General features: G+C 44.6%; 1 protein-coding gene across 2 annotated transcripts in view; it reads right to left on the bottom strand.

Moving 5' to 3' along the window:
- LOC139259702 (ras-related protein M-Ras) overlaps positions 1-23,878 on the bottom strand; it is a 51,755-nt gene that overhangs the window by 13,787 nt on the left and 14,090 nt on the right. For both annotated transcript variants that reach the window (XM_070875276.1, XM_070875275.1), the window contains exon 3: positions 7,656-7,809. In XM_070875276.1, coding sequence (XP_070731377.1) covers positions 7,656-7,809 — 154 coding nt within the window. The remainder of the gene's footprint in view (positions 1-7,655; positions 7,810-23,878) is intronic.

Here is a 23,878-nt window from a genome sequence, read left to right as displayed (position 1 = left end):
GCACGCTCTTTCCGCTGTCTGCGCTTGATTTCTGCATGCTCTCGGCGTTGAGTCTCGAGGTGCTCAGCGCCCTCTCGGATGCACTTCCTCTACTTAGGGCGGTTTTGGGCCAGGGACTCCCAGGTGTCAGTGGCACTTTATCAGGGAGGCCGAATGTCTTCTGGAAATTCAAATACACCACATCCACTGGTTCGCCCTCATCTACCCTGCTCATTACATCCTCAAAGAACTCCAGCAAATTGGTCAAACATGATTTTCCTTTCATAAAACAATGTTGACTCTGCTTGATTGAATCATGCTTCCTTAATAATGGAATCCAGCATTTTCTCAATAACAGATGTTAGGCTAATTGATCTATAGTTTCCTGCTTTCTGTCTGCCTCCTTTTTTTTTTTAAAAATAGGGGCATTACATTTGCAGTTTTGCAATCTGCTCCGACCTCCCCAGAATCCAGGGAATTTTGGTAGATTACAACCAATGCATCCACTATTTCTGCAGCCACTTCTTTTAAGACCCTAGGATGTAAGCCATCAGGTCCAGGAGACTTTTCCGCTATTAGACCCATTATTTTACTGAGTACGACTTCTTTAGTGATAGTGATCGTATTAAGTTCCTTCCTCCCTCTAGCCCCTTGATTATCCACTATTGGGATGTTTTTAGTGTCTTCTACCGTGAAGACTGACACAAAATATTTGTTCAAAGTCACTGCCATTTCCATGTTTCCCATTATTAATTCCCCAGTCTCATCCTTTGGGGGACCAACATTTACTTTAGCCGCTCTTTTCATTATGTACCTGTAGAAACTCTTGCTCTCTGTTTTTAATATTTCGTGCTATTTGCTTTCATAATCCAGCTTCCCTCGCTATTATTTTTTTAGTTGTTCTTTGCTGGCTTTTAAAAGTTTCTCAATCCTTTGGCCTCCCACTAGTCATGGCCACTTTGTATGAACTGGTTTATAATTTGGTACCATCCCTTATTTCCTTAGTTAGCCACGGATGGTTATCCCTTCTCTTACAGTCTTTCCTTCTCATTGGAATATATTTTTGTTGAGAGTAATGAAATATTTCTTTAAATGTCTGCCACTGCTCATCAACCGTCCCACACTTTAATAATCTATTTTCTCAGTCCACTTCAGCCAACACTGTCTTCAAACCTTTGTCATCTCTTTTGTTTAAGTTTAGGACACCTTTTTAGATACATGGGGCCCAAGTTTCCACACGATAAAAAACGGGGGCCCCTCTGAGCTGGGCGCCCGTTTTTCGCGCCTAAAACGGCGCCGGAAAAAAAACTCGCGATTCTGGAGAGCCCTGCAGCTCCTTGTCTGTTTGGCGCGGTGCCCAGGGGGGCGGAGCCTACACTCGCACCGATTTTGTAAGTGGGAGGGGACGGGTACTATTTAAATTAGTTTTTTTCCTGCCGGCAACGCTGCGCGTGCGCGTTGGAGCGTTTGCGCACGCGCAGTGAGAAGGAAACATTGGCACTCGGCCATTTTTGTAGTTCTTTGTAGCTGTTTAATTTTTGAACATTTTTTAATAAAAGCACATTGCCATCAGCACATAGCACATCAGCACTGAGGCTTCCTGCAGCCTTCTCACTGTCTCCTTCCCCCCCCCCCCCCCCCCCCCGCTCCGCGGGAACGAACGCCTGCAGCATTCTCCCTGGCTGAAGCACTTTCACACAGGTAGGAAGATGGTTTATTTAATCTTTTCTTTGCTTATAAATATTTATTCAGGTTGGATTTATTTGTATAATATTTGTAGAAGTATAAATAAGGATTTATTGTAGAATTTAATGACTTCCCTTCCCCCCCCACCTCGTTCTGGACGCCTAATTTGTAACCTGCGCCTGATTTTTTAATGTGTAGAACAGGTTTTTTCAGTTCTACAAAAATCTTCACTTGCTCCATTTTAAGTTAGTTTGGAGTATGTTTTCACTGTGGAAACTTTGAAATCAGGCGTCAGTGGCCGGACACGCCCCCTTTTGAAGAAAAAGTTCTGTTCCAAAGTAGAACTGTTCTACCTGACTAGAACTGCAGAAAAAAAAATGTGGAGAATTGCGATTTCTAAGATAGTCCGTTCTCCACCAGTTGCTCCTAAAAATCAGGCGCAAATCATGTGGAAACTTGGGCCCATGATCCTGGACAATGAGCGTTTTCTGGCTATCTGACCATGTGGGACATCACAGCCAAGCCCAATTCTATCCTGACTTGACAACTACCTGTAAAGAGTTAGCCGAGGTCACATGACATTAACTTTTCCCCTGACTGGCGAGTCTAGAACTAAGATTCATAGTCCCCAGATAAGGGGTCGGCCATTTAGGACTGAGATGTGGAGGTATTTCTACCCTCAGGAGGGTAGTGAATCTTTCAAATGAAGACTGCAAGATTGAGTGCAATTGCTTTTTGGATTCTAGGGGAATCGAGAGATATGGGGATAGGACGGAAAGTGGATTTGAGTTCGAAGATCAGCTGTGATCTTATTGAATGGTGAGCAGTCTCGAGGGGCCATATAGCCTACTCCAGTTCCTATTTCTTATAATTTTATGACTATTCCATGGGGTGTTGAAATCGAATGCAATGATTAACTGCTGTCGGTTGATATCAGCTAGCTCAGCACAGATCAAGGATTAAAAACACGGCTTTTCTGGTGTGTGTGTCTTAGTGCCACTGGTGTGTGTGTCTTAGTGCCACACCAGGGCATTTGTCCACTGACCCATCAGATAAGTGGTTGGTGGGCAAGTAGATTGGAGGCACAAGTGATATGAGAACAAAGTTTCATTTATATAGCAACTTCCATCACCTCAGGACATCCTAAAGTGGTTCTTGCAATGTAAGGAAATGCAGCAGCCAATTTGTGCATAGCAAGCTCCCACAAACGGCAATGAGGTAAATGACCAGATGATCTGTTTGAATGATGTTGGTTGAGGGACAAATGGTGGCCAGGACACCAGGAGAACTCCCTTGTCCTTCTTCAAATAGGAGCATTCAATCTTTTATGTTCAGCTGACAGGGTGGATAGGTCCTCGGTTTAATGACTCGGCTAAAAGCCAACACCTCCAACCGTGCAGCACTCCAAGCAAGAAATCAAATAGTGAATTCAGAAGAAACTTCTTTACCCAGAGAGTGGCGAGATGTGGAACTCTCTACCCCAGGGATTGGTTGAAGCGAATAGTATAGATGCATTCAAGGGGCGGTTAGATAAGCATATGAGGGAGAAGGGAATAGAGGGTCATGCTGATAGTTAAAATGAGGAAAACTGGGAGGAGGCTCGTGTGTAGCATAAATGCTGGCATGGATTGATTGGGCCGAATGGCCTGTTTCTGTGCCGTACTTCCCAAGTAATCCCTCAGTATTTCTCTGAAGTGTCAGCCGAGATTATGTGCTCAAGTCTCTGGAATGGGGCTTGAACCCACAACCTTCTGATTCAATGGCAAAAGATACTGATTCAAGGCTGCCGCTGGATTCCTTCTCTGGTCAGGCAACATTTCTGGAGTTAAAAAGATCTACAGAAGTATTTTGGTGTCTTACTGGAACAGCTAATATTGGTAAATACAAGTGGAAAGGAAAACAACTTTATTGATATTTGATTGCGAGGCTTGTCAAGACTTGCTGGCAAGGAGACAGCAACGTGAGCTGCCATAAATGTAGACTCAGGGTCAACAAATAGCACTGGTTCCAGTTTTGTATGAGCACATATAAGCATGCAGATATGTTTAATACAATAAGTGAGGAATTTTGGAGGGGTTTTAATTGACAAAATTTGAGCACAAGTTCCAAGAAATTCCTGAAACCCAAAGGAGATTTTGACAGAAGGTTTTGAAGATATAGAAAGAATGACTTGGATTTATATAGCACCTTTCATGACCACCGGACATCTCAAAGCACTTTACAGCCAATGGAGTACTTTTGGAGTGTAGACACTGTTGTAATGTAGGAAACAGTGGCAGCCAATTTGCGCACAGCAAGCTCCCACATAACAGCAATGTGATAATGACCAGATAATCTGTTTTTTTTGTTATGTTGATTGAGGGATAAATATTGGTCAGGACAAATCGGGGATAACTCCCCTGCTCTTCTTCGAAATAGTGCCACGAGATCTTTTACGTCCACCTGAGCGCACAGACGGGGCCTCGGTTTAATGTCTCATCTGAAAGACGGCACCTCCGACAGTGCAGCACTCCGTCAGCACTGCACTGGAGTGTCAGCCCAGATTTTTTTGTGCTAAAGTCCCTGGAGTGGGACTTGAACCCACAACCTTCTGACTCAGAGGTGGGAGTGCTGCCCACTGTGCCACAGCAGATTTAAAAACTAAATTTAATTTTGGGAACGGAGGGCAAAATATAAGTCGAATTCTCAATGGCAAACAAATAAATGCATTAAGACCGCTCATAATTAAGTATTTGGGGCACCGAGATGTCAATATTGGATGACCCAGACCACGTCCCAAATTGTGGGGTCATTTGCATGGTCTGGCCACGAGGATGGGCCTAGAAGAGCACAGCAGTGGCGTCCACCCTGGTTGACCGGTAGAGAACGGAGTCGATCAAAGCCACACCTCTTGGGTGAGCTGGAGGCTGTCCTGTGCTGAAGAAAAACCTATATCTTTAACTCCTAAAGAAGCCATCTGCCATGGTTACAAAAGTAACAACTGTATCAAAGAACCGGCACAAGTTTTTGATGGGCCAAATGGTCCCCTTCTGTGCTCCGAGGTTCTCCGTTTCTATGGCCATCCACGTCATAGCCGTTTGTACGATCTTGCGCTGTCCAACATGACTGCTGCACTTGACCACATAACTGAAGTAGAATTTTCTATGAAAACAAAAACTGCATTGAGGCTGCTCATAATTAAATATTTGAGGCCTGAGATTCCGCCAGTGACTGACTGCACTTCAAAGTAATTCACGGTTTGTGAAGTGCTTTGACAGATTTCGGAGAGATATAATGAAATGCTATACTTCATTTGGGTGAGCACGTGCTTCGGAATACATCAGAAGGACTATTCAGTTTTCAGTGCTGCAGTCACAGAATCAGACATGCTCCTCACGTCTGCTGCTCAACTAGCACATCATCCAGTAGAATAGTTCAGACAAAGGAAAGGTGACAGGAATAGTAATTTTAAAATCAGGACATTTAAAATATGGATTGAGGATTTTGAAGAGAGATTTTAATGAAAGAGATTCTGAGAAGGTGGTGGTGAGCCGCCTTCTTGAACTGCTGCAGTCTGTGTGATTAAGGTACGCCCATAGTTGTTAGGTAGGAAGTTCCAGTGATTATATTACTGGACGAGTAATTTAGAGAATGCAGTTCAAGTCGCATCATGGAAGCTCAAGAATTTGAATTCAGCTTAAAAAAAAAATCTAGTAATAAAAAGCTGGCATCAGTAAAAATGATCACGAATCTGTCAGGTTGTCATAAAAACCTAATTGCTTCATTTGGGGAAGGAAATCTGCGCCCCTTGCCCAGTTGGGCCTATGTGTGACTCCAATCCCGCAATAACGTGGTTGATGTTTGCCCTCTGACATGGCCTAGCAAACCACGAGTTGTATCGAACCACTATTTGCGGCTGTTCAGGAAGGTGGCCCACTGCCAACTTCTCAAGGGCAACTAGCAATGGGCCAGAAATGCCAGCCTAAGAATGAATATTGCTAAATCACACAGTTGGGATAGTCTTATTGAAAATCACTAAATTCTATGGGGAGAATTCAATGAAACCTCTAAACTAAATGAGCAGAAGGGTGCTTTTCCTTTCACTATTACGGGATAACTATCTGAAAAAAGGAAAATCTAGAAGAGCAGGGGGATGGAATTAAGCGGACTGGTCTTTCAGAGAACTGGCACAGGAGGGTTGAATGGCCTCCTTCCGTGCTGTGAACTTTCATGATTTTAAAAACATTAACCTCTGCCAATGTACTTCCTATTTTATCTGCTCTTGGGCGGATCTATAAATGATATGGGGTACAACATCTGTTTAGTTTAGGACTCACAGTTCAACTGATGGGAGGGGGCCGGAGATTTGGACAACTTCAGGAGGTACAAGTTCAGAACACCAGTAAGTAACCCCATGTTCTGTTAGCAACTCCTTAGTTCATCATTTGGGCACCTCTAGATATTAACGTAGGTGCAAATAAGTATATAAATTAGAATCATAAATGCTGGAAATCTGAAATAAAATGTGTGTTTTGATAATGGTTCCACCTCAAATGTCAATTGACCTTTGCCCCCCCAGATGTAGACTAACCCTTTCTCTGCACTTTCCAGCAGCAGCATTTAGGTTTACCCTTCCTGTTTCTGGTCTTACTTTTTACAGCAACCCTTATTTTGAAAAGGTTAGTGCTAATGGCATCATTCGGAGCGCTGGTTTGGAAAAGTTACTGAACCGGACAGTCTAAGCAAACTGGATTAACATAGCACAGTCAACGCTGAATCATTCTCAGATTCTGATTGTATCACTGCAAATAATTCAGTTCCCTGCAGGCTACTCTGTTAACTCCTTCAAGCTAATCATTCCAGATACTGGTACCAGAACCCACCGTTTAAAAAAAAAAGTACTCAATAGGGCAACAAGTTAAAGATGTTCATGTTAACTTTAGCCGGGACCACTTGATGCCGTCTCGCAACATCTGGTATTTAACATGGAGGCGTTAGCCCATTTAAAATAATCAGATTAACGTCTGCATTAAAATAGCAGAAAAAGGAATGCCAAGCTGGTTGTGTTCAACAACAACTTGTATTTATATAGCGCCTTTAACGTAGTAAAATGTCCCAAGGTGCTTCACAGGAGTATTATATGACAAAAGAAAATTCAGCTCCAAATATTAGCAATACTAATAAGTTTAGAATTCTCTGCACACCATTAAAAATCAGATACAAAATAGTGATATTCCCTCTACAAGAATGCATAGAATAAAAATATTCCTGAGGTTTCTGACTAATTTAGCATTCATACTATAGCCTGGAAATCACTATTTGCAATATTGATGTGCTGAACAGCTGTGACTTAGTGGTAGCATGCTCACTTCTTGAGTCAAAAGCCTGTGGCTTTAAGCCCAACTCCAGGGGACCCGAGCACTTGTTGGAGGGGCCGTCTTTCAGATGTGATGTAAAACCGAGGCCCCGTCTGCCCTCTGAGGTGGATGCAAAAGATCCCACGGCACTATTTGAAGATGAACAAGGGCACTCTCCTGATGTCCTGGCCAAATTTAGCTCTCAACACACGTCACTAAAACAGATTACCTGGTCATTATATCTCAGTGCTGTTTGTGGGACCTTGCTGTGTGTATATTGGCTGTTTTTTTTCCCTACGTCACAACAGGAACTACACTTCATGGAATGTTGGAATGTCCTGAGATAGTGAAGGGAGCTCTGTAAATACAAGTACTTTTTCTTTTAATTTATTTATTGTACTAGCGAGTGTATAACATTCCCTTGTTTTGCATTTTAAAGGAGGAACTAATCAGTTTAAAAGGTGAATGGATTAACACTTCTGTTAAAATGGGAGACTAAAGGGATATCAAACAAGTGCAAGCATCAAATGCTAATACTGCAAGCCAGCATTCTAGACCAAGGAGTAGTTTGCAGGCAGTGCTAAGTCATAGAGAAGTGGGCAGAGTTTGTAAGGAAGAAGAGTGCACACAGTGTTAGTTAAACATCAGACGCACCTGTCCTTGACCCGCAGGATCAGCTGATGAAACCTGTCCACATGTTCAAAGCTGGCCTTGTCAGTGACTGAATAGACGATGAGAAACCCATCCCCCGTCCTCATGTACTGCTCCCTCATGGCACTGAACTCCTCTTGACCCGCTGTATCAAGCACTACAGTCACAGTGAGAGAACACAAAAAGACAGTTATTGAAAAAAAATCGCGCACAACGACTGGAATCACAGCGATGAGTGAAAGCTAAACTTTGGACTTTTCATACCGCAAATCCAGCCTTGGGCATCATTTTCCAATGGTGCCAATGTGGTTTGCTAAAAACAAAATATTTCTCATCTGCAAAGTTGCCAATACAATGGCTGCACAGAGTGAGGCCCCTGCTTGTTTTTTGATGGCCCTGCCGATGTTAGCACAGAGTTCAAAAGCAAAAAGGACCCAAATAATTGTCATCTTCAAAACAAAAAAGACAAAAATAATTTGGAGGAAAATGAGCAACAAGTCCCTAAACAAATCTTGCAGATTCTCAATTCATTGCAGTGGCTGCCGCTCACAAACTCAGTCAGATGGAAATCAATGTTCCCTCTAACTTTGGGGTACTGAAGTTGCATGATCAGCCATGATCATATTGAACGGTGGTGCAGGCTCGAGGGGCCGAGTGGCCTACTCCTGCACCTATTTTCTACGTTTGGTGCACGTCCCTTTAAATTTGCTGCGTGGCCCGTATCTGTCCGAGCGTTACAGCTGGTGAGCAGCCTGCGCGGGACCTGTCAGTCGCTGCCGGCCTCCCAACTTAGGGGCATCTTTGATGGCAATGTGGTGAGAAACAGAAATTCACTTTTCCACCTAAAGTGAACAACTTTGCCTCGAGTCTCCAAAATCCTCAATAAAAGTCCCCTCATTCGACAACTTGTATTTATATAGCGCCTCTAACTTCGTTACACACCCCCAGGGCACTTCACAGGAGTGTTCGAAGGCAAAAAAATAACAGTTGTATTTCACTCTTTATAGAGCTCTACCTGAAACATAAAATAGTATTTGAACTCATTTATGGGAATTACATCATACACAGTTTCAAAGCAATAAAAAGAATAAAATCACAGCACAAATTTAAAGTAAAACACTGAATAAATGTCAATAAGTTCTAATAAATGCCGTATTTCATTTGTATAACTGGGTTTCGTACCTACAGCATTTGGGATACAGACAGCCTCTTCTCTAAGGTATATATGGCCTTAGATGTTGGAACTAATTCAGAAAAACACACTTGCCCAGAGTTCTAAGTACAGGCTCCCCGTGACACATGAATAAAGAGCATGATATTTGTTCTGTAATGCAATCGCACTTATTTCAGCTCATGAACATTGCAGGCACCAGTGGAGCCTTTCTCTGAAGGGTGCAGCCGAAGGTAACTGCACTGTCCAAATGGATCGGTGGTGGATTGCACTGCTAGGGACAGGAGGCGGCCATTCAACCCTCGAGCCTGTTTCGCCATTCAATTAGATCAGGGCTGATCATGACTCGATCAGCTTCGCTGGGCAGGCCACATAGTTCGCATGCCAGATACGAGACCCCCTAAGGAAATGCTTTATGCGGAGCTCCTTCATGGTAAACGAGCCAAAGGTGGGCAGCGGAAAGATTACAAGGACACCCTCAAACCCCCCTGGTAAAGTGCGACATCACCACTGACACCTGGGAGACCCTGGCCAAAGACCGCCCGAGGTGGAGAAAGTGTATCCAGGAGGGCGCTGAGCTCTTCGAGTCTCAACGCAAAGAGCGTGAAGAGGTCAAGCGCAGACAACGGAAGGAGCGTGCGGCAAACCAGCCCCACCCACTCCTTCCCTTGACGAATGTCTGTTCCACCTGTAACAGGGTCTGTGGCTCTCGTGTTGGACTGTTCAGCCACCAAAGATCTCACTTTGGGAGTGGAAGCAAGTCTTCCTCGATTCCGAGGAACTGCCTATGATGATGATGATGATGGCTGATCTGTGTCTTAACTCCGTCTACCCACCTTGGTTCCCAACAAAAGTCTATCAGTCTCAGTTTTGAAACTTTCAGTTGACGCCCAGCCCCAACAGCTCTTTTTCAGGCTTGAGGGGCAGTGGCAGGGTGGGGGGGTGGGGGGGGGGGGGGTTGGAAGTTGCAGATTTCCACTACCCGGTGTGTGATGAAGTGCAAATGGTTAAACCCTTGCAAATCCACCACCCTGCCCGCACATTTATACTTTTTTTTTTTTCCAGTGTGTCCCTTACGGCTAAAGGGATCAAGGGGTATGGAGAGAAAGCAAGAGTGGGGTACGGAAGTTGAATGATCAGCCATGATCTTATTGAATGGTGGTGCAGGCTCGAAAGGCCGAATGGCCTACTCCAGCTCCTATTTTCTATGTTTCTATCGTCAGTCTTCAGGCAGCCCAATATCTCACTTGGAGATAGACTCACCTCATTTTGATTTAAAAATGCATTTCATTCTCATAGGTTTATTTTAATAATGAGACACAACGTTATGTCAGACTCCACATGGATCGAAGCCAATATTAAACATACTAAAATTAAATGGGAACATTTATTCTTACTAGAATTGTGAAAATTGTTTAATTACTTAAGGATTCCATTGCTCCTCATTAGGGGATTCCTTTCGGAAATGGCAGCAAAGGAATCCTGCTTTCTGATAGGAGGATCAGGCCCGTGTGATTCCAGGAATGCTTCTGAACGACCTGCATCCCTGGGATCCGTGGGCCTTTACGCAGGCGTACGCCTGCAGGCCCAGGACTGGAAGGGGCTGAAATTACCCCTTTCTATAAGGCCCATGGTCGCCTGAAAGCAGCGGCCACGGGTCGGTGCAGACTGGCTGCCCAGTCGCCGCGTAGGGGCCGCCATTTTAGATATTGCCCTCCTTTACGTTGGGGACCTCCACGCCCATTTTCCCACCGCTTCGTGCATGCGGCGATCCCTTACCGACCAGCGGCGACCCTTCCAGAAATTGTCCCGTTCGTAAATTGGCCCGCAGGAGCAGCGGTGCCACCGGTCGGTGCCCCGACAGTTTTTTCTGTCGGCACCCTTTCTGTGGCTTGCCGGCATGGCCACCCTTAAAGAGAAGGTGGCACTGCCGGCGACTCCATACTATGTTTTTTTTGGCGGCGAACACTGCCAAGTCTGGCCAACAATTATGCCCCCAGGTTTGGCCGGACCGCCAACAGGCAGCCTGGCACCCCATCTTGGGAGCCAGACCGCAGGCCCGGCCAAAACCCTCCCTGGTGGCCGAGTGTTTTCCACTGAAGTGGCTGCAGGGTTCACAGTGTCCCTCCCCTTTAACTGAAGGGGAGGGATGTTGTGACGCGCCAGTGCAATGACGTCATCAGCGCGGTGCCAATGACTTGGAGCGTCGGCCACTCTGACCCGCCCCCACTTCCTCCCCGCTAGCGACGGCCACTGTGACCTGACCGCACTTCCGCCCCGCTCCCCATACTAACACCGCTCTGACTGGAAACATCAACCACAGCTGAATTTCTGCAGATTGTCCGCCCCATAAACTTCAAGAGCGAGAGTGGCGACACGTTTTGGGCAGAGGGCAATTTTAGGCCCCGAAGTCCAGGAGCCGGAAGGTAGATGTGGATTTAAATTTTTTTTAAATAAACGGCGTGCAGGCGTACTCCGGAGGTGTGCCGGTGTACTCCGGAGGCGTGCCGGTGTACTCCGGAGGCGTGCCGGTGTACTCCGGAGGCGTGCCGGTGTACTCCGGAGGCGTGCCTTCGACCACAAATTCTGGCCCATTATTTATACAATGCGAGCAGATCGCCCAGCGATGTCACAGCACGTTGGATATGATGCTGCTTCAGAAGGACAGGAATGCCATGGAGTGCAGTGTATTATTCTGCTGCCAAACAGAGTGGAGTCCCTTTAACGATTGTCATTTACTGACTGCAACCTATCCTTTCTCACCTATTTCACTTAAGTCAAGTCTGCTTTTGCCTGTAGCTCTGCTGTAGACAGGGTCATTTCAGCAGGTTAAAAGGACCTGTATCATCATCACCACCAAAACAGTGACCTCATGTCAGGGCATGTCCAAAATAGCAGTTTCCAATCGTGTCTCACATAACTTCGATTATCAGCTAAATGCCATTTTTAAAATGATTCATGAACAGCATTATAAAAATTACAGGAGTTAATGGCTGCAGTCTTAATAGCGAGCTCAAATCTTTCCCCCACAATGATTTATCTTGGAAGATACAAGGCGCTGGTTCCCCAGTCGGGCGCTCCTGGCAAGAAGCCGCACTTAGGGCTGGTTGGAAAATCAAGGAGTGGTGTGGCGGGAGCGTGGGTCCATAGCCTCGAATATTCTGCCCGTTTAAAATGAATGCCCTCCACGACCAAACTCCCGGAACGTGAAGCTCTATGCCCAAAACACCAACACTGTGAACCTTCCTCCCCAACTCCATTAAGTACAGATATTATTTCAACAGGAACTCTGCATACTTCCCCAAATGTAGCCATTCGAAACTTAAGAGCGCAGCCTGTAGTTTTATTAATGCTGCTGAAGGAGGCTACCAGCAAAGACAATCCTTTCAGTTTCACTTCACTCGCAGGAATCGCTTGTTGTTGAACCCGCTTTGCAGCGAAAGCAATTTCATCGCTTCGAATAAAGCCCCCCCCCCCCCAGCAACTGGCTCACTCTGCTCGTTTCACTCCAATGCTTCAGTTACTTTTTTAAAAAAGGGATACTTCGAAAGCAATTGGACGGTGCTTTCACACAGCAAATAGTACAGAACCTGTAGTAAGTAGGACTGGCTCTTTATATAAAATTTTAAAAAGCTACTGGAGTTTCAGGCCACTGACTGATCCATCAGAAACAGTGTGGGGCGACCTGGAGGAGGTAGTTTGGCATCAGTTCAGCTGCAATGCACTGGTTAATGCAAGTTATGGTAGGAGTGGAAAATGAAGGGGTTTTAAGATTAAAGTGTTATCCCTGGTGCTCTGCTGGGCTAGCCCAAGAGTTTTTAATGCTCGTGAAGAGTGTTGACACAACAGTGAGTGGAGCTGTGTGTGTCTACGAGTTAGCCTACACAAAGCTCCACTTTGTCTGAGCAGCAAACGATGGGAGTGAGGAGGTATGACTGAGCATTATTCCTCTCACACCGTTCCCAAACCACGTACTGGTGTCTGAATACAACGGCAGCTTCATGTCATGTAGGGAATATTTTTACCAGTTGGATTACTGGAAACAGCATTGCATCGCTGACTTGTACACGCAGCCTGTATGTGGCAATGTTTATATCACACTGGCGAGGTTGCCATAGTTACGGTTGCAATGTGCAATTGGTATTAGAGCAGAGGCCAGCTTCAGAAATGGGAACTTGTGGGGTCACGACAAAATTGTTAAAAACAAAATGAACAAACGCGGAAGAAAAATAGTCAAGATTCATTTGTTGCTACGCAATGTTAACCACGAGACATAAAAGAAAAGAGAAAAAAAAAAAGAGACTGAGCAAGATGACTGGATGACAGGGAAGATAGAGGGTTAAAACAATTTTCAATGAGAAGGCAGAGCTGATTTATTTTAAGTGTGGAGAGTTACTATTACTTTAACGCAGCCAATTTTAAAAGCAGATGAGGGAATTGGAGGTCACTAGACCTGCCAGCAGTTGAAGGGTTAACGATGAGCTTTCAGGAGTGGGTGGGAAAATGGATTGGATCTTCATAAATATACGACGAATAAAACATTTCACTGCCCAATCCCGTGATCTGGCGGTTTAAAAAAAAAATTACCAAATCAATTGACAGCAAACTCGACACACTGCCCGACAACTGAATGTGAATAGAGGTCATGGAAGTTCATGTTGGGACAGCTGAACCATGGAACAGCACAGAAGTCAGCGATCCGTCAACAGGCGACGTGCGTTCCCCCCACACACACACACACACACACACAGCCGCTCTACCCTTCAGCTGGAGAAGGTCAGCAACAGGGTAAAGAGTCAATTGTTTGCTGCATCACCGAACCGGATGATCGCCTTGCCCCATAGCCAACCAGTGATTTACCAACACGCACGGCGAGATTGGACATGTGGCTCAGTGGGTAGCACTCTCGCCTCGGAGTCAGAAGCTTGTGGGTTCCAGTCCAGAGACTCGAGCACAAAAATCGAGGCTGACACTCCAGTGCGGTGCTGAGGGCACCGTCCTTCAGAAGAGGCTGTCTGCCCTCTCGTGTGAATGTAAAAGATCCCACGGCACTATTCCAAGAAGAGGTGGGGAGTTTCCCCCCGATGTCCTGAACAATATTTATCCCTCAACCAACATCACTTTACAATGTTGATGAGCACTTAAAAAAAAAAAATTAAACCGACCCTCTGTGCAATCGGATCACGATTTACAAAGAAGGTGGATATGATTTTGTAACACTCTCCCCCATTTTGTAAGAAATGAGTGGACTGACACAAAGACCTCCTCTGCCTCGCTCTCTTACACTGAACAGGATTTTTTTTTGATTGAGTGGAAAAAAAGCAGACACTTCCAAAGTTATGATTCTGACCCGGCTGTAATTTCATTTTGGGACAGTTGAACCAGTTCAAACCGCACAGATCATCATCATCATCATCATAGGCAGTCCCTCGGAATCGAGGAAGGCTTGCTTCCACTCCTGAAGTGAGTTCTTTGGTGGCTGAACAGTCCAATACGAGAGACACAGTCTCTGTCACAGGTGGGACAGATAGTTGCTGAGGGAAGGGGTGGGTGGGACTGGTTTGCCACACGCTCTTTCTGCTGCCTGCGTTTGCTTTCTGCATGCTCTCGGCGACGATACTCGAGGTACTCAGTGCCCGCCCAGATGCACTTCCTCCACTTAGGGTGGTCTTTGGCCAGGGACTCCCAGGTGTCAGTGGGGATGTTGCACTTTATCAGGGAGGCTTTGAGGGTGTCCTTGTAGCGTTTCCGCTGCCCACCTTTGGCTCGTTTGCCGTGAAGGAGCTCCGAGTAGAGCGCTTGCTTTGGGAGTCTCACAGATATTGAATCATTGAATAGTACAAGCAGAGGAGGCAGCCATTTGGCCCATCAAGTCTGTGCCAAAGAGCAATCCAGTTAGTGCTACTCCCCCATACGAGTCAAAACATTAACAGCAGCACTGCCCATGGTCAGACAACTGCAATCTACCCTAACAATTAACGCAAAGGGTCGATTACAGCAAGCGCTTTACTGAGAAGCTACATTACATCATGCGATAACTCCCACATCAGGAATCCTAATTTGTTAGCTCTCTCTACCTTATTCCATGTAGAATGAAATGATGTAACACAATTCCTTTTAAACATTTAAAACCAGTAACCACTTTGGCCGCATTTTATGGATTCAATAACGTGTAATCATTTCTACTGTAGTCTTGAATGGATACAAGATGCACAATAACACACAAAAACAGTCACTTAAAATGCAGCTGGATGCTATAATAGGAAAGCAAGGGTTTCAGAGGGATGAACTTTGACGGGCCACATCCCTGAATTTTCTTGTATATGGAAAAGGGAAGGTGGGGGGTGGGGGGTGGGACACAGAGGAATAATGAATAAATCATTATTTACTTAAGCAAGAGAGCTTTTCACAGGCCTGGAATTATAGATGCAAGAACCTGGTTTCCGGTCAAGACGGTCAGAATACAGGGCTCATGTGATGCTGTGGTAGCCAATGAAAATAGAAAAATGCAACAGTTTTTCTCCTGTATATGAATAAAAGCAGACTGATTGTTTTATTTTCTTGTCTGCCTGCCACTGACTAGCAATAAGTATTGCAAAATTAAGCCACAACTAACCTGAATGCAACAAGCAATCATGTCCAAAGTAGATTAACACAGGGTACCAGGCGTGAGCGAGTAGCTAGCCTAGAGTCACATGTGTTCGGCATGCGGACAGAGACTCCCAAAGCAAGCGCTCTACTCAGAACTCCTGCACGGCAAGCGAGCCCCCGGTGGGCAGAGGAAATGTTTCAAGGACACCCTCAAAGCCTCCTTGATAAAGTGCAACATCCCCACCGGCATCTGGGAATCCCTGGCCAAAGACCGCCCTAAGTGGAGGAAGAGCATCTGGGAGGGCGCTGAGCACCTAGAGTCTTATCGCCGGGAGCATGCAGAAAACAAACGCAGGCAGCGGAAGGAGCATGCGGCAAACCAGACTCCCCGCCCTTTCCTTCAATGACTGTCGCAGGTGGGACAAACAGAGACTGTAATTCCCGTATTAGACTGTTCAGTCACCCGAGAACTCACTTTTGAAGTGGAAGCAAGTCTTCCTAGATTCCGAGGGACTGCCTATGATGATAATGAGCCTAGGATGTAGACTATCCTGGACACCGAACTGCAGGGAATTGCAGTGCCGTGATGCAACTTAAAATACAAGTAAAACATGGAGATGAAGGGGCCAGATTTCTTCATTGGAGCACCCCGTTAGAGAGAGTTTTGGGAGCATTCGGACAAGAACAATTGGTCGGAGATCAACAAATCTCTGCTCCGGTAGTGCATGGACCACCTTTCTGGGTGGGTAGAAGCAACGTTGGAATGTGTGCTCCAGACATGTGCCAGGAGGAGCAGGCCATTTCTTAGCCTTCTGCACTCGATTTACACCAAATGAAGAAACTTGCCCCTGATGCTTGATCAGTGCGTTTAGATTCTGCGAGGTTCGCATCAGTGCAGAGGGAAGGCTGCTTTGCGCCGATGCCAAACTTGTAAATGGAGTGCGAGGGCCCGACCCCGACTCCACAGTGAACGCAAGATTCCTTCCTCCAGAGGGTCTCAGTGCACTTTGCTCAAGTGACAGATCAGGTCTAGTCATCTGACTGAGGCTGCACTTACATTATAACTGCACCTGGAACCATGTGGTGATTTTACATTGCATGGCACCTGGATGACTGACCCAGTTCCCAAAAGTGCGGTTCCTACAAACAGCCCCCCATCCCCACAGCAAAATATAAAACTACTAAGAACCTTAAATACCTTTAAACAAATTCCTGTATTTCCCTTTACCCAATCCAACACTTTGGAGCAAACATTTACTCCAAAGTATAGTGACTGATTTTATACGATAAACAGGAATCATAGAATCATAGAAATTTACAGCACAGAAGGAGGCCATTTCAGCCCATCATGTCCGCGGCAGCCGACAAAGAGCAATCCAGCCCAATCCCACTTTCCAGCTCTTGGTCCATAGCCCTGCAGGTTATGGCATTTCAAGTACACATCCAAGTACTTTTTAAATGCGGTGAGGGTTTCTGCCTCTACCACCCTTGCAGGCAGTGAGTTCCAGACCCCCATCACCCTCTGGATGAAAAACATTCCCCTCAAATCCCCTCTAAACTGCCTACCAATTACTTTAAATCTATGCCCCCTGGTTATTGATCCCATTGTTAAGGGAAATAGGCCCGTCCTATCTACTCTATCTAGGCCCCTCATAATTGAATGATCCTAGAGTTAAAAAAAAACATGAGTTTAGAAATTAAGGTTTGCAAATATTAATGGATGAATACTTAACACATTCTTAAGACATCTCTATTAGCTATTTAACCGAGGCAGTTGCCCATTTATTTTAAATGGGTTAATGTCAGTTAATATTAGATAGAGAAATGTGATGGTGACAACAATTTGTATTTATATAGCCCCTTTAATGTAATAAGTGTCCCACGGTGTTTCATAGAGGCCCAGTAGCAAAGAAACATGACTGAAAGTGTGGCCGAAAGGATAGGTTTCCAAAGCCAGGGAGTGAAGCCTCAAGGTCTGGGTTTTAAAAAGGAGGGTGTTCTGGAATGAAGACGCAAGAGACCCAAAATTTCTGGAGTGGAGGCGTAAATGTACAGGCAGCCAGAGTTGGAGGACTGGAGGGTATGAGCCAGGACACAGGACTGGAGGAGGACGGAGAAATGGAGTGGGGGGAGGCCATGAGAGGTTTGTAAACAAGGGCAAGGATTTTGAATTCAGTGCACTGGGGGGGCGGGGGGGGGGACAGTGAGCCAGTGGAGGCCGAAGAGGCCAGAGTGGTGCGGGGCAGGACTTTGGGGCACAGAATGTGCGTGGTGGAACTTTGCACAAGTTGGGCATAGTGTCGGATGGACCTCGAGAGGCCAGCAAGAGAAACCGTTGCAGAAGTCGAATCTGGAAGTAACAATGGTGATGATATTGGGTTTAGTGGTAGATGCGGTGGGAGGTGGGGCAAGAGATAAGCAGTGTTGTGGTGGTGGAACTATGTAGTCTCAGTAATGGAGAGAGCCTCAGCTCAAAATCGAACAGGATACCAAAGTTATACACCATATGGTTCAGCTTGGATAGGTATGGTGAGGAGATAGTCAGTGGGCAAGATTATGGCGATTATGACTGGAGCAAATACAATGGCTTTAGCTTTCCTCGTATTCAGTCACGTTCTTATCATCCATAACTTGATGTCGGTTAATCAGACCGATTACGCAAACAGTCATGGGTGTCGAGGGTGGTGGAGAGGTAGAGCTCGGTGGAAACGAACCCAGTGTGTGTGAATCATGTTGCTGAGGGCTAACATGTAAACATGGCGCATTAATTCAGCCACTAAGATCGCCAACACTCAGACTACATCTCACAAATTCAATTAAAATAAAAATTCCTTTACTCGAGTCCCATGTGGCCAAAGTAAACAAGAAAAGTTAGAAAGGTTTGCGTGCCCCAATTCCCATGGCAATTGCTTTGTCCATGCGCTTTCACTGCAAGTGTGAGGTCATCAAACATAACCTTCCTGGTGCAGCCTTCACAAGCAAGCTGCCCTGCAATCGATTAAACTCAATCGCTTCTTTTAAAAAGGGAAGGAAACTTTGGAAATGAGTAATTGAGAAGGCCGGGCACATAAACCAATGGTAGGAAGCAAACTTGTTCCGGCGATGTCACCAGCACGGTTCCCCGTAACTCTTTTTTTGGGGGTGCATGCACACGTGCAAACTTTAACATTGCAAACGCTGGTCCCGGACCGTACAAGAGCGGCAGAGCACTGCGCAGATCGTGGTTTTTGATAGGATTTACTTTGAGCTCATCCATTATATACAAATTTTGAAACAAAAACTCAATTTAAGCACTTTTTTCTGAAACAGTGAAGATAATCTGCTCGTATGACAACAGTGCGTCTGCTCCTTACCAACAGAAGTACTTAACCTGAGAGCTTCCCTCCCCTTTCAGGTTTTTGGGTTTTCCATTGCTAATGCTCTTCAATCCCAACCTCAGAGAAACCTTGTAATTCTCCAGTGATTTTCCATTCCAGCTATTGGAGAAAGATTGCCAATTGTGTAAATGGGTCATTTACATTCAGCTAGGAGTAGGATTGAACCCACAAGGACCCTTGGGGTCAGCCGTAACTCAGTGGGTAGCACTCTCGCCTCAGAGTCAGAAGTTTGAGAACACAAAAATCTAGACTGACACTCCAGTGCAGTATTGAGGGAGCGCTGCACTGTCAGAGATGAGACACGAATCCGCGGACCCGTCTGGCTCGACAAGACCCCATGGCACTATTTCGAAGAAGAGCAGGAGAGTTATCCCCGGTGTCCTGGCCAATATTTATCCCTCAATCAACATCACAAAAAAAATTATCTGATCATTAGCACATTGCTATTAGTGAGAGCTTGCTTGTGCGCAAATTGGCTGCCGTGTTTTCCCCATTACAACAGTGACTACATTCCAAAAATACTTCATTGGCTGCAAAATGCTTTGAGACATCAAGTGGTTATGAAAAATGCTATATAAATCCAAGTCTCTCTTTCCCTCTTACCTCCATCATTTCATTATCCTTGGTTGTATTCAATGCATAGAGGTGAAAATGGGACGTTATAATATACTGTTTCATCAAATATCTGAAGGTAGTTACAATGATGCTATGCGAAGCTGATGACTGAATACTGGAACTTAAGCTCATGACTATCTAGTTAAGAAACCACACTTTGCCAATGGGTTTTAAGCTTGCCCAAATTGGGGATTTTCTAAGTCAGTGACATACACTGTATTACATGGAGTACTGTTGCCATGGTAAAAGTGTCCTGCAGCACCTACGTGTGTAAATGAGGATGAGACAAGCTCTGCAATACGATTGAAGATCCTTTCTAGATGCTCTATTTTTAAAAAAAAATTATGTGCATGATTTGGAAAAGAAAACTTGCAGCGCAAACTTCACCCAGCACTCAAGCGTTAAATATCAGGAGTTTGGGGACACCATCCCTTTCGTAGAATTGTACAGCACGGAAGGAGGCCATTTGGCCCATCGTGCTTGTGCCAGCTTTCTGAAAGAACTATCCAATTAGACCCACTCTGCTGCCCTTTCCCCATAGTCCTGCAAGCTTTTCGTTTTAGGAACAGGAGGCCATTTAGCCCCTCAAGCCTGATCTGCCATTCAATGAGATCATGGCTGATCTGTGACCTAACTCCATGTGCTCGCCTCTGCCCCATATCCCTTAATACCTGTGGTTAACAAAAATCTATCAATCTTAGATTTAAAACCTAGCATCAACTTTTCAAATATATATCCAATGAACCAAGAAGAACGCCTCCTACAGTACCGATGCAACTTGTCAATTCCGTGCCAGTTACACTGGCCTCTCTCAGTAAAATTGCTATTTAGTGCTGAATTAAGAGCAGCTTTGCACTATGGCCCCTACACCAACCAGGAACTGCATCAAAGCAACTCAAACTTATTTTACATCGAATGTAAATCAGAGCTGGATTCAAACCTGAACCACCTCGTTTATGGGGAGACAATCTCCCGACCACCCTCTGCAAAATTTCAGATCAAGTTTTTAGTTGGCCAAAAATAATTTGTATCCTTGCATTCCCAGCGGCTTTACTTCTCTGTTTATCAAGGGAATCAAGGGATGAGGGGCTCGGGCAGGAAAGTGGAGTCAAGGTAGAAGATCAGCCAAGATCTTATTGAGTAGGCCATTCGGCCTCAAGGGGCCGAATGGCCTACTCCTGCTGCTTATGTTCTTAACGTATGCACAATGAGTTTGCTGCATTAGTGGTTGCCAAGAGACAAACAAGTCATCTTACAGGAACCCTCATATAGGTGAGTGGGGCCGGGGTTGGGGGCGGGGGGTGGCGCTAGATAGCCAGGATGGTGAAAACTTTCATAATTCATTAATTAAATCTGCCTCCGTCTGCTTTATTAGTTGTTCTAAAAAAAAAAACGAACATCACTGAAAACTGCAGATCTCTGATCTCTATAATTTGCACGATTTCAAACTACAATGCTCCTCAAAATAATTTGAAAAAGCTGACTCTGCAAAGTAAATTTTGAGGATGGATGTCGATCAAGATTTAAGGTTTTGTATTTGAATTGAATGGTTCACTTGTGTTTTTTTCCCCATTTCTGGGGCCTGGGCTCAGATCAAGCCAAGACTGCTGGGATTAATATTTCCTCTCTGGCCCTAGAACCTTTGGCCAGCCTCAAGCAAAGTAGTTGCGAGTCTAAAGCAAATGGGCAATAAGACTGTTGGTCTTACTTGGAGAAAGTACAAGATAAAACATCACACTCTTACAAGCGGAGGGTAGAGGTGGGGCAGGTTAAGGTACATAGAGGGAATATTCATGATCACATGAAAAAAAAAGTCAATCAGTTCTTGGATTTTTTTTTTCGGGATGCGGGTTATGAATCAGTTTAAAAAAAACAATTCTTTCCTGGTATTTGTGGGAAAAAACACGTAAATTCTCCTTGTTCGTCACAATGAAAACTGGGTCCAAAGATGTGGTGCATTGTACTCGACATTACGCACACTGTGCCTTCTACATGCTGTGCATGGTGCACGTGCATCCCATCACAAATGCAACACATCTCAAGACACAATTTTCAGCTCCAAATTGTGTTGCGACGAGAGATCAAATGTTTCTGTAACATATGAATGCGTATCGAGTGTACATTTAGATAACGCTAACTTGTTTCAACAAACCGAAATTTGATTAAAGATGATTAGATATATAATTTGACATACTTTGCACTATTATACACCAAGCCAAATAGACTTTAATATGGAAATTGGTTACGCTTACAATTATTCAGGTTTATACAAATTTGACTTCAATCAGTCAATTTTGTTCTTTCCCCACAGTAATGTCAACATTAAAAAGGTCTATTATTTTTTTTTTGAAAAGTAAAATTGAAAAGACTTTTAACGACTGCCATTGAGAGCCATAGAAACTATGTCCATGAGAGCTGTGGAAATAATTGTGGGCTGTCATTTCGACTAACCGCGCCTTATTTTGAATCTCATGCTACTTTTATTGAGTTTTAAATGTTACACTTAATTTTCGCTGAACTGACATGGGAATTTTCCTCTCCGATATTCTCCCGTGCGCTAAAATAGAACCTAAAGAAATGCCTGAAAAAAATTGGGGCAAAAAAACCCAAAACAACTTTTAACAAACCTTATTTGCTCAGTATCCTTTTGTGTTCAAGAATGCTTGATGTGGGTGGTTGAAAGACCTGCACTTATACAATGCCTTTCAAGGCCACCAGACATCTCAAAGTGCTTTTGAAGTATAGTCACTGTTGTAATGTGGGAAACGTGGCAGGCAATTTGCACACAAGCAAACTCCCACAAACAGCAATGTGATAATGACCAGATAATCTGTTTTTTTTAATGTTATGTTGATTGAGGGATAAATATTAGCTGCAAGACACCAGGGATAACTCCCCTGTTCTTCTTTGAAATACTGCCATGGGATCTTTTACAGCCACCCAAGGAGAGCAGACGAGGCCTCGGCTTAACATCTCATCTGAACGATGGCACCTCTGACAGTGCAGCACTCCCTCAGCACTGCACTGGAGTGTCAGCCAAGATTTTTGTGCTCAAGTCCCTGGAATGGGATTTGAACCCACAACCTTCTGACACAGAGGTGAGTATGCAACCATTTGAGGCACAGCTGACAACATGAGGGGGTGGGGGAGAATTCTGTTCTTTATTCACAATGATAGGCATTTTTAAAAAACCACTGAATTTAACATGCAACCTTTTAAAACACCTATAGCAAGGATATGATTTAGAAGAAATGAGAACAAGCCTCCAACAACAGGGATACGATTTCCTCTGCATGTAGAATCCCCCAAAGCACATCTGTTGGCACAATTCTACTCCACAACCCTATGGAAGTACATAGGGCAGTAGTTACTTGTAATATTGGAGGGGAAGAGAGAAAACTTTGAAATCAAAACAGAAATTATTGCCGTGGGCAGTAGTGCATTGATCAGCTTCTGCAAAACGAATGATAACTTCAGACATTAACCAATTACACTGTCAGAAACAAAAATCTCAGTTAAAAAGAATGCAGGCTCGGTGAAGCAAATAATGGGAGGAAAACTGCGGTCAGGGGCTTCCTTCATACCAATGCCTCCGACCCCCCAAAAATTTACAAAAGTACCTGGTGGTCCTAGAGCAACGTAGGTTCCCGGTCGGAGGCCTAGATTCACTGCGCAGCGCACAGGGAGATGTCTTTCAGGACGTACATACGTACGTATGTACATACATATGTACATGCTGGAGTCACGTGGGCCTGGACCACCAATTACGATGCAGTATTCTCATTGATAAAAATGGGAGCTCTGTTTGTATGGACTCCCATTACTATCAATGAGAAAAACCACAAACACCGAAAAACTGCACAATAAATAAATAAAATAAATAAAACACCTCACATACTTAAAATTAAATGTAATTAAATGTTTTAAAAAAATATATTTTTTGGAATTAAAAATTTTTTTTAAAAAGAAACTTATTTTTATATTAAAAACCCTGTCCATTAAGGTAAGTGTTTAAATGTTATTTTTATATGTTTTAAAACTCTTATGCTGGTAAAAGTAAGCTATGCGCCTGCTTTTATCAGGCGTTAAAGTTTGAAGGACATTCTCTGGGCGCGTGTTGGGCAAATAGCCCAATCTCTCCCGTGCAGATGTCCTTCTTCCGGTGATGTGGAGGACCTGTCAAGAGAAATCTTGGCAGATCAGAAAAGCCGGTTTTTGGTGTATGCACATTGCGCCCTGAAAACTGTGTTTTGCGAGGCCCCACCGCGTCCGTGCACATTTCGTACCGAAATTTTCGGCTCAATGTGTAAATGAATGGCTGAGTTATTGGCATGTAGCATTTGAGTTTTATGACAATTAGTAAATTGCCTGCGGTGTTGCCCACAGTCAGTTGATGAATACAAGATGGTTGCAGACAAAGCTCAGAAACCCTCTCCACAGAGTCACCCAGTGGCCAGAGCCTGCAATTACAG

This window comes from Pristiophorus japonicus, chromosome 3, assembly GCF_044704955.1.
Source record: "Pristiophorus japonicus isolate sPriJap1 chromosome 3, sPriJap1.hap1, whole genome shotgun sequence".
Lineage (NCBI taxonomy): Eukaryota > Metazoa > Chordata > Chondrichthyes > Pristiophoridae > Pristiophorus > Pristiophorus japonicus.
Note: the sequence above shows the minus strand (reverse complement) of the source record. Positions and strands in the feature narration are given on the sequence as shown.